The sequence below is a fragment of the Mandrillus leucophaeus genome, unplaced genomic scaffold (assembly GCF_000951045.1).
Source record: "Mandrillus leucophaeus isolate KB7577 unplaced genomic scaffold, Mleu.le_1.0 Scaffold12, whole genome shotgun sequence".
Taxonomy (NCBI): Eukaryota; Metazoa; Chordata; class Mammalia; order Primates; family Cercopithecidae; genus Mandrillus; species Mandrillus leucophaeus.
Window position 1 is genome coordinate 6,972,350 of NW_012100320.1, and position 11,094 is coordinate 6,983,443.

Sequence of the window (11,094 nt, forward strand, 5' to 3'; positions counted from 1 at the left end):
TAGTTTCAGTAGAGACAGGGTTTCACCGTGTTAGCCAGGATGGTCTCGATCTCCTGACCTCATGATCTGCCTGCCCCAGCCTCCCAAAGTGCTGGGATTACAGGCGTGAGCCACTGTGCCCAGTCCACCTGCATTTTCAACTCTTTTTGGCTGGGGTGGGATTTTGTAGAGGCCAGGGATGAAGACGGTGACAGCAATGAATGCATTATGAGATGGAATCATTAATTAACAAAGGATGTATTACTAAATAGCGAGTGTGTGATTGTTCACATTCTAGCAGTGTCACATTTAGTGCCAGAGCAGCAGTGATTCTAAGCAGGAGTTTGGAATCAGAAAGACCAGGAATCTAATCCTGGGCCCCCACTACCTATGAGCTGTGTGGCCCTGAGCAGCTTACTAGGCCTCTCTTGAACAAGCCATGCAGGGCTCAGTGTGTCTGAAGTCCAGTATCCAGCTGTCAACCTGTCCTCAGCTTTCACGCAGCCTAGGAGAAGTTGATAAACTTACAGCAGTTCAGGGTTGAGGGAGCTATCAGGGCCCACTGTAGCAGAGGCTGCTGAGTTGCCTCCTAACTCTCATTCTTCCTTTTTCCTTAGTGACAGAACTGAGACTAAAAGCCACATTTCCCAGCCTCCCTTACAGCTGAATCACAACGTTCTGGATAAAGAGAGGTCACTGGAAGAGTGAGGAACTGCCAGGGAGGTCCCTTAATAAAGAGGGAGCATGCTCTTCTCCCCTTCCTCCTTCCTGCTGCCTGGAATCAGAATGTGATGGCTGGAGCTGCAGCCATCTTGTACTGTGAGGCAAACTGGAGGCTGGTAAGTTCACGCCAAGGATGGTGGAATAGAAGACCCACTCCTGGATGACTCTGTGAAGCTGCCAACTCTGGACTTCTTTTATGGGAGAGAGTAAACCCTAGTGTGTTTAAACAACTGTTTAAAAAATTTTTTAAAGAATTTTAGGTAACCACACCCTATCTCCACCCATATGTTTCCCACCGCAGTCCAGTTGTTTTTCAGAAGACTGAGAGGCCCAGAGAGGGGCAGTGACGTGCCTACAGTCGCACAGTGGGTGGGTGTCAGGGTTGAGACTGGACTCCGGGCACTAGTGATGATTCCACATTCCTCCCCTCCGGGATGGGGGTGCTCAGATCCCATCGTTCCCCCTCCACCCGGCTCCCCTCCAGCCTCACCCTGAAGATGCAGCTGAAGGGAGGCCCGATACCATCGTATCTCTCCAGCGAGCTATTGGGCTTGACCTCATAGTGGCTCAGGCTGCTCCTCCTGCAGAGACAGAGGACAGGGCTGTCATGAGCTCAGTCAGTGCTGGCTGGAATGACAGATGAATGAAAGAGGGAGACGGCATGTGCCGGCCTGCCCCGGGCCACAAAAAACAGGTTCCCTCTTGTGTCAGTTGGGAGTGAGTGTCATGTTGGAAGGATTCTGAGCCTTCGCAGGAATCAGTGCTGCCATGAGTGAGCAATGTCTGCCTCCTGAGTGGGTGGGCGTGAGTCAGAAAAGCCAGTTATTTCATCCCTGCCCCAGCCTGTTTGCCTAGGGGTGTAGCTGCTTTTCGGAGCGACCGTGCCACTGTGCTGCCTTCCACCCTCTAGGGATGGCTGGTGTGGGAGGGCCTGAGCTTCCTCTTCGTATCTGCTGTTCTGCCCTGACTTCTCCATCTGTACGTGAGCTCTCAGAGGACAGGGGCTGTTTCCTTCGTCCGATTGGGGGCCAGTAGCGTACCAAGAGGGCAGGGGTGGGAGCAGTCTGTCTTTTGGGGAGGAGTCTTTTCCCACTGACGTTGTTTAGATGTGCTGGCGTAAGATGATAATAAAAAGCAGATTGACTTATGACAGATATTATTACTGTTTTTAAATTCTCTACAGACCATGCATCCACTTGTTGCCTATGCCAGGGCTGGACGCCTCCCACTGCCCCCACCCTCCCTTCTTGCCCCTGCTGGGAGCTCCCCAGGGCCAGGCCTGTGTCTCCTCCTTCCTCTATTTTGATATCCCCTCCCGATATTGGATGGGGAGCTGCACTCTCTGACCCATCAGGGACACTCTTGGCTCCATCCATAGTCCCTTAGTGCGGGCGTCTGGCCCTATTAGGGCTCATCAGAGGGTACCCCCCCTTAGGCCTCCATCCTCCCACTCTCCATGCCTTCCCTCTCCTGGGGCCCCTGGAGCCCGGCCCACCTGGTGAAGAGGACGTCAGCCTCGTATTTGAGGTGGAAGCGTAGAGGGGCCACGTTGTCTTCCTTGGTGCTGTCCCGCTCGTTACTGTCACTGCAGGGAGAGCCAGGCAGCAGGGTCAGGAAGGGGTTCAGCACAGGCAGCGGGAAGGGTCTGAGGCAGACTGTGGAAGGAGCAGCTGGCTTATCTGGGGCTGATGGGCACCAGACAGGTCAGACAGGAAACCTGAGGCGTCTCCTAGGAGAGGAAGGGCCAGAAGTGGGGATGGATGACACCAGCTCTACCTGCTGCCCCTTTAGGTGGAGTCAGAGGAGGGCTCTGGACTGGATCTGGGAGGCCTGTGCCTGGCCTGGCATGGACGGGACCCCAGCCTGTTTGCCTCCCTCACCGGGCTGCCCGTCTGTCAGGCGGGCCAATCCTGCTGCCTGCTGGATTCTCAGGGTCTGTGGGAGACGACACCTGTGGCAAAGGCTCGCCCACGGAGGAGGGATGGTGAGGAATTCACAGTGGAGTCGTTCATTTATCCCTGGACTGACCGGGGGCAGCTCCTACAGGGCGGCCAGGGGCACTCTGCTGCCATGAGAAGGCTGGGAGTGAAATTCACAGACATCTTCAGGGGGCTTCTGTCCAGTGTACCTCCCTTCATATCTGAGCACCATGAACTACTGGGGCAAATCATTTTAGACATAAACATGTATGATTCTTGCTTGCTACATAGACCGAGTTTGATTCCCTTTGGAAGCATTACCCCAGGATAGGGGTTTGGTTAGAAAAGGGAGACCCACTACACACAGATGTGCCCCCAGAGCCCCCTCCTACACACACCTAGTTCTCAGACACCGCCCACAGCTGTGCCAGAGACACTGCTCTGCAAGTGCGCGCTCATTTCTCCCGTGAAGATGGGACTGGGTTTTCTAAGAGCAGGGCAGAGCGCAAGGGAGGCCTTGCCAAGTTTGCCACGTGGCGTGTGAGAATTCTACCACAACGCGCAATTCATTTAACTGTAGCTGGGACGCGAGCACATGTGGGGTGTGAGTGCCCAGTGCTTCTGTGACCTCTGACCTGCGTGTGTGTGTGCTGCAATGTTAGTGTTCGGTTTGTCTGTGGTATTTATTTCTTAGCTAAGGATTTTTGCCATTTGTAAGGCTCCACAGTGGACAGAATCCCTCTGTCCTTCCCCACATAGAGGTAATTCTGCACAAAAGAGACATGTATTTACTACTGACACAAAGTGATTCATGGTGTCAGCATATAGCAAGCTACCTCTGAGAGACCTGGGAGACAGACAGACAGACAGGAAGACCCACACAGAGTAAGAAAAGGCCTCTTAAAAATGGGAGAGAGGTGACTAGGACAGGAAGAGCCCTGGATGGGGAATAGGATGAGTAGTGTTCAGCTTCCAGCTGCACAATTCACTGCTGTGTGTCCTTGGGAAATTCACTCACCCTCTCTGAGCCTCTCTTTTCTTAACTTGGAAGATGGTGTGGGGAATAACCCCTGCTTTGATGATCTTAAGGGGCCTCTGTGAGGACTGAGATTTTTGCCTGTACAATGCTTTATAACCGTAGGGTTTGTGAATTACTACTGTATACAGGGTTGTCTAAAAGTAAAGGGCTGACATTATTATTTATCATCCGAAGAATGAAGAGCGGTGGCAACACAAGGGGCAGCAGGTTGGCCCACACCTGCAACAGATGCCGGTTCACCTCCCCACCCCATTCCCTCCACTCAAGGTTGGGGCAGTGAGGGACAGGGCGTGGGGCTGCGGACTCAGTGTTGGGAGGAGCAGTCGCTAGCAGCCAGAGAACCGGGCCCCAGAGTAGCAAGCTTGGGGGAGAAGGAGCAGGCACGGCCCTGACCTGCCTGCAGCGAGCTCGATCTCCAGGTGGTGTAGGAAGATGGATTTGCTGAACTCAAAATCAAGACGGAAAGCCACCTGCAAGGAAGCGGTCGCATGTCTGGGCATTGCCGGGACCAGCCCCGCCCACTCCCCACAGCCCACTCCCCACAGCCCCCTGCCGGGCTTGGGGAGGGAGAGCTTGCTAGGGGGTTGGGGAACTGCTGGCTGGGAACAGGCTGGGAAAGGGAGGACCAAGTGCTAGAGAACGTGAGCTGAGCTTCAGGGCTGCTGTGGGGACACAGCCAAAGACAACAGCTCCCACAGTGGGGTTTCTCAGGGCTGAGCCAGACTCCTCCCTCTTCCTCTTCTTTTGTTTCTAACAAAAGGCGACCAGAAAGCAGCAAGTCCAGCTCCAGACTCTGTCTGCAGGATTTTTAGGGTAGGGGCCTTGATGGCAGGAAGGGCCCACGGCCATTACAGGATGTAGGGGCCAGAAGCGTTTGGTAGGACCGCCTCACCCACCTCTTCTTTGTGCGTGATGGGGAGGGGATGGCCCAGAGAGGGATGAGGGCCAGTGGCCACCCAGCAGGCGTCTGCCCCTTGTCTGGCAGTGCTCCTGCCGCACTGCTGACCTGGGCCCTGATGCTCCCCCTGCCCTTTGCCCCGCGGTGGGGAAACATGCGACCCTCCTCGCCTCCTCCCCGCCCCGCCTGGGGGCATTACTGGGACTTTGCACAGACACCTGCTGCTCTCCCAGGTCTCACCCTCACGAGGTGAGGAGACCTCAGCGACCCCTTCTCCGCAGCAGTGGCTGGGCATGGGTGGGGAAGCCTGGGCTGTGTCCTGCTCCATCCCCACTCCAGAGCTCCTGGGTTTGTCGGTGCCTCAAACCAGAAACTACACCTTCGACTTGTTTCTCACCAGGGAGGTGCTTTGCTAAGGAGCCCTCATCCCCGCTCCCATTTCTTCCACTTTCCCCAGCCGTGCAGACCCTGCTCCTGGGAGCACTGCTGCTGCCTAGCTGGCTCCTGCCACGGCTCCTCTCTGATTCCCAAGTCCAAGCAGCTTGGCCTCAATTAGATCTTCTCCTGCTCCAGAACCTTCTGTGGCTGCCCACTGTCCAGGGCTGATGTCCAAACACTCCCTGCAATCTGGTGTCTCTCTCCCTTTCCCAGCTACTTTGCTTCTCCCTTCACACACCCACCCTCTATTCACATGAGCTCTTAAGCACAGTTGGGTGGTAGGTGCTCACGAAATGGTAGTTTCTCTCCCCATCCCTCCCCATACACAGCACAGTGGCAGAGGCCAGAAATCTGAAAAACTTGTGAGGGTGCAGAACAGTGGGACTGGCTAAGGGCAGGTGGGAGACTAGTGGCTGGGAGTGGTAGGAATTCTTTCTGAGTTAAAGGATGGGCTGCTAGTCTGGGGATGGCTGGCTAATTTGGTCACTTGCATGTCATTTCATGGGAGAAAAGACAAATAAAAGCCACCTCAGGCCTCCCACCCCTCCCTGGTCTTCTGTTCACTCCTGTTGCTCTTGCCTCCCTCCCCAAACTCCCTGTGCCTCCCAGTGCCCACCCTGGCCCTCCCCGACTGTCCCCAGCCTCAACCTTGGCCTTGGCCCTGAAGAAGGGGTAGCTGACATTGCAGACTTTCTTCTGGAGCCTCCTCTCCTCGTTCACGCACTCGATGTTACCGTCCGAGTCCTCCTGGAGGTGGGTGGCAGACATCATGGCAGCAGTTAGGTGGGGCCTGGGACCAGGTCTGGAGGCTCCCTTACCCCCAGCCTGCACCCCCCTCCGCAGGGGCTGCCTCAGCCCCTGATACCCATACGGAAGCCCGGACCACAGCCCTTCTGACGTCTGAGATCTCAGAGGCCCCAGAGGCTGCGGTGTGACTTGGTTCCTGGTACTTGGCTTCACACGGGGCGGGACACACTCAGAGGCTATTGGGCGGTGGCAGGAGAATGGCAGGGGCTCATGTATGCGTCTCATTTTGCTCATCTGTTAAATGGGGATGACAGTAACTATCTCATCTAGTTGTTATGAGGATTACATGATGCGATGCACATAAATGCAGCGCCTATCCCATGTCCTGCCTATTGTCATCACTCGTATGTGGCAGCTACTGTTAGGATGATTATTTGTCCCCGCTGTGGGCTCTGCACTGTTGGGCATTACCTGGGCACACAGCTGTGCATGTCTCTGGGCATGCATGCATCTGTGTGGATGTGAGCCTGTGTCTGTGGAGACTCTGTGTGTGTCTGTGTGTCAGTGCATGTGTGTGCATGTACCTGCTGCATGTATACGGAGCATGTGCGTTTCCCTGGACGAATATGTAGGCATTGTGTTTTTGCATGTGTGTGCAAAAAGTGTGTGATCAGACTAACACATCTGCATTTGGCTGAGAGGGGTGCTTTCTCTACTAGAGTTCCCCTTGGCTGGATGTTGCAGAGAGAGAGGAGAGGAATGCCGACCTCACAGCCATGAGCGTTTCCTGGGTTGGGGATGGGTGGCGGCACCTGTGAAGGTGGTAGGCTCCAGGCTAGCCCTGCACCCCACCTGCTGTGTGTGGGGACACAGCACTTCATAGAACGTGTCTCCCACTTCTCTTTACCTCCACTCACTTCCAAAAGCTCTTCTGAGCCACAGAAACTAGCTCCGTGATTCCCTCCCCAGGGTTAGGAGCAGGCACAGGACTGGCCTTGTGAAGTCTGGGCCAGGGAAGCAGGGGAAGGCGGATGCTGGTGTGGGGCTTGATTTCCTCCGTATACCTGAAATCCAGACAGACACAAGTCCCTGGGCAGGAGGGGACTTTGAGAGACCATCAGGTGGGCTCTTCATCATCAGTCTGGCCTGTCACTCTGGGCAGTGGAGAGGGAGTGGGGTTGGGGCCCAGGCCTGGGCCTGACAGAAGGGACTGTGGCTGCAGATAGGCTTTGAGGTCTATTTGAGGATGGGGGAGCCCACTGAGGAGGAACGGGGGGCATGAGCAGGCAGCTCCTCGCTTTCCTGGGGTGGCCTCCCTCCACTCAGCTTCCCCTCCTGGCTGCAGGAACTGCTCCTGTGTGTGTGGCAAGCAAGGGGGGCGCTCGGGGAGGGGTGCTGGGCAGCGGTTCTGGGGTGGAGAGGATAGCCTGGCCCAGCACCTGTCTTGCCCGGCACACTGGGTTCCACATTGACACTGAGATCCTCGAGGACAGAGGCTGTGTCTGGGTCCTGGGACTCCCAACATGCACACATGACATTGATGTCTGAGTTTACTCAACAAACTTGTCTTGAGGGCCTTCTATGTGCCCAGCTCTGGACACAGACATGGCTAAGACAAGGCTCTTTGCCCCTGGGAGTCGAGGGTTTCAAGAGGCCAGCACTTGGAGACTGATGTTTCTTCAGAGCACACGAAGGGCTGTGCCAGATGCTGTGCGGGCTAGCGGGCCGCCTGTGGCCTTGGAGAACTTCCAGAAAGATACCCCAGAGAGCAGGGCTGAGGACTATCCTTTATCACAAAGCGCAGGCTCAGGCGCCAGCTGTGGGGCAGGAATTCCCCTCTGCTGCTCACCAGCTGTGTGGTCCCAGGCAAGCCTTAATCCCTCCCTATGCCTCAGTTTCCTCCTCTGTAAAATGGGGACACCACCATCACCACTACCACCACCACTACTGCTATGCCCGAGGCTGCTGCAAGGGTTACATATATGCCAAGTGCTAGCACAGTGCTGGACGCCATGAGTGGGCAATACGTGGATGGTCACCGAGTAGGAGCAGGAGCCTGTCGGGCAGAGGAGAGAGGAGTCCCAGGTTGGGGTCATGGTGGGAACGAGCAGGGCGTGCTGGGAACAAGGTGGCCTGTGGCAGGGTTAGGGGAGAAGTGGCAGGAGGTGGATGGGATGGGCCTTGAATGCCACAATGAGGAGTCTGGAGTTTGTTCTGACAGCAGCTGGGAGTGATCAGAAGTTTTAACATGGGGAGGAACTGGTTCTGATTCTCGTCAGAAGGACCTTCCGAGCAAGCCCGCAGGGTGCACTGTTGGTAGAAGGTGTGGATGGCTGGTGGCACACGCGTGGTGTGTGTGCACCTCACCAGGGCCCAGGAGACAGGCTGAAGGGTATTCCTCTCCATGTTCCCAGCGGGCTCAGACTCCCCTGGTGCTGGTGGTTCTCAGCCCTGCCTGCACACTGAGGTCACCAAGGAAGCTTTAAAAGCCTCCCGACACTAGGCCCAAACCCAGAGCAAATCAGTTGGGACCTCAAGAGAAGGAGTCTGGGGCCAAGCTTTTTAAAGCTCTCTTGTGATTCTTTTTTATTTAATTTTATATTTTTTGTAGAGATGGGGTCTCACTATGTTGCCCAGGCTGGTCTCAAACTCCTGGGCTCAAGTGATCCTCCCACTTCAGCCTCCCAAAGTGCTAGGATTACAGGCATGAGCCACTGCACCCAGCTTTCTCGTGATTCTAACACCCAGCCCGGACCCCACCTGGCCTTCCTTTTCCTCTGTGCCAGGCAGTCTGGGCAGATTGCTGAGGTCTTACCTTCTGGATCAAGCTGGCAAACTGCAGGTTTGCTGACTGTGAGATATTTAGGACTGTGCTGTAGGCGTTCTCGCCCCTGTTCTCCAGTGTGGCCTCCACTGCCACTCGCCGGCGTGTGCTCTCTATGATGAAAACTGTAGTGTCGAAGGACAGCGTGTATGCGGAGCAGTCCTGTGTAGGCTTCCTCAGCACCCTCTGGCAGTACTCCCTGAGAACAAGAGAGCACCAGAGATTGGGCAGATGGAATAAGGAAAGCAGGGGTAGAGAGGAGTCCCAGGGTTGGGGCAAAAAGGTGTGTCTGGGCACTTGACTGGCCTCTGCTCATGGGAATAGCCACTGGGAGAAGAGGGGAAATGGATGGCAGGGCTGGAAAGAGCTCACCCTTCAAGACCACTTCCTATTTCAAAGGCCCTTGGTGTCCCCACCATAGAGATCATACCCTCCGCTGAACCCAGAGCTCTTATTTGACCTCACCACTCATGCATCACCACTCCATGCATCCTGTTTCCCTTTTGGCCTTGGCTGCCAGGAAGCTCAGCACTAATGTAGAGATAATCCTTATTTTAGCCTAGCTGGTTAGAATATGTGCTCCATTATCCTTCTACAAGTTTTGAATGTGCTATTTCTTTTTATTGTCTATGTCATGGTATATATGTTTTCTATCTAAATCATCTCATAGTTGGATCAAAGTTGAGCATAAATTATTGGAAAATATGTTATGTAAATTAAGAATACGATATTGTTGATTATTTTCCCTGGTATGTTCGTTTGTCTCTTCCAGGGGATTGTGGGTCCCCTGCTCCCCCTCTGCTGGTGTCCCTGGCATCTTTCCATCAGAAGGATTGGAAAGCCCAAGGTGTTCAGCCAGCAGGCTCTAGAAGTCACCTCATCTGGGGGCTGAAGGACAAGCATCCAGAACTCTGAGTCCCCTGTCTCTACCTTTCATCTAGTTTGTCATGTGGGCTCCGAAGAAAGGGTTTCTTTTTTTAACAAAATTTGAGATTAGATTAGACTAGTAGTTTCATATTACAGAGGAGACTTTCCTGAGGTTATGCAGGAGTTGGAGGTAGAGCCTGGGCTAGAACACAGGCTCCAAGTCAAGTGTTTGATCCACGCTGTCTGTGAGGAGGACGTCCAGGAAACAATCCAGGGCCCCGGGAGCCCCAGAACCTCTGACAGTGAAGGGGAAGGGGCGAGGGTGGGGGTGCAAGGAGCCAACTCACATGGCCGTGGGCAGGTCACTCCGGGCATCCAGCACAAGGTCAGGGACACAGTGCTCATCCTCATTGCAGCCGTTCCAGAAGGGCACCTGGGCCGGGGAGAGCCAGATATGGGCAGCTGGGTAGGGACCCGCAACCCCTCGCCCTCAACGTACACCAGCATCTGTCTCCACCACACTAGACATGCGCTGGCTTTCCTGCACTGTCCCCAGACATGACACTGCTCTTTCTTGGGCTTTTCCATAGATGCTTCCCTCTTTAAAACGAGGCTCAAAACTCAGCTCCTCCTGGTTCTCCTCCAGTTCGTAACTGAGTTGATAGCACAGAACCCCCACCCCCACTCACCCAGCAGAGCAGTTCTGGTCAACATTTATTGATCGTCTACTGTGTGTGGGCAAGGGCTTTGGTACTGGGGATATGAAACAAAGAAGACGCAGCTTCTGCCCTCAGCTTATGGGGAAGATTGGTGTATGAACAAATAACTAGTGGAAAATGTGCGAAAAATCCAAAAAGAAGTGCATGAGGAATAGAAGAGGCAGATAGGAAAAACAGCTGTTTTGGCCTGTAGGAAGTCAGGGAAGGCTTCAAGGAAGTGACAGTGGGTCAGAGTTCTGAAGGACCGTCAGCGTAGCTGGGTGGACCGGGGTGGAGGTGGCGAAGTCCAGGAGGAAGGAGAACCTGATGCAGAGGCCCTGGGGCAGGAGCAGGACTGAGTTGGAAATGATGGGTGGGTCAGTGTTGCTGTGATAAGAGGCACAGGGGTGAGATAGGGGAAGAGATGGTCATGGGCCTGTGTTTACAGGGCCCTGGGGTCATGCCTTGCAACTGGTAGGAGTTGCCGAATGCCTCAGGCAGTGAGTGTCCTGACAGACCTGCATACTGAAGGCTGCCCTGGCTGCTGTGGGAGAATGGAGTGAGAAGATGGAGGCTCGAGGCAGGGAGGCTATTGAGGAGGCTGCCGCAACATTCAGGCAAGAGGTGATGCTGGTGTTGGTGCGGTAGTGGGCATGAGAGGAGAAAACAGGTTACTGACCCCAGAGGCGGGATCAATAGGAACCTGGAGGTTGTCGGGGTTGAGGGAGAAAGGGGTCCAGGGTGTTGGCTGAGTTTCTTTTTTATGTGTCTGGAAGGATGATCATGGCATTCAGTAATAAAAGCAGGGGTTGGCCGGGCGCGATGGCTCACGCCTGTAATCCCAGCACTGTGGGAGGCCGAGACAGGCAGATCACCTGAGGTCAGGAGTTCGAGACCAACCTGGTGAAACTTCGTCTCTGCTAAAAAATACAAAAATTAGCCAGGCGTGGTGGCGCACGCCT

At 54.7% G+C, this 11,094-nt stretch overlaps 1 protein-coding gene across 2 annotated transcripts in view; it reads right to left on the minus strand.

Annotated features, from left to right (window-relative positions):
- The window catches only part of ITGA11 (integrin, alpha 11), a 152,699-nt gene that overhangs the window by 9,828 nt on the left and 131,777 nt on the right, over positions 1 to 11,094 (minus strand). For both annotated transcript variants that reach the window (XM_011968759.1, XM_011968764.1), the window contains 6 exons: positions 9,782 to 9,867; positions 8,559 to 8,766; positions 5,645 to 5,743; positions 4,054 to 4,130; positions 2,198 to 2,287; positions 1,193 to 1,283 (listed from right to left, as the gene is read on the minus strand). In XM_011968759.1, the coding sequence (XP_011824149.1) occupies positions 1,193 to 1,283; positions 2,198 to 2,287; positions 4,054 to 4,130; positions 5,645 to 5,743; positions 8,559 to 8,766; positions 9,782 to 9,867 (651 nt within the window). The remainder of the gene's footprint in view (positions 1 to 1,192; positions 1,284 to 2,197; positions 2,288 to 4,053; positions 4,131 to 5,644; positions 5,744 to 8,558; positions 8,767 to 9,781; positions 9,868 to 11,094) is intronic.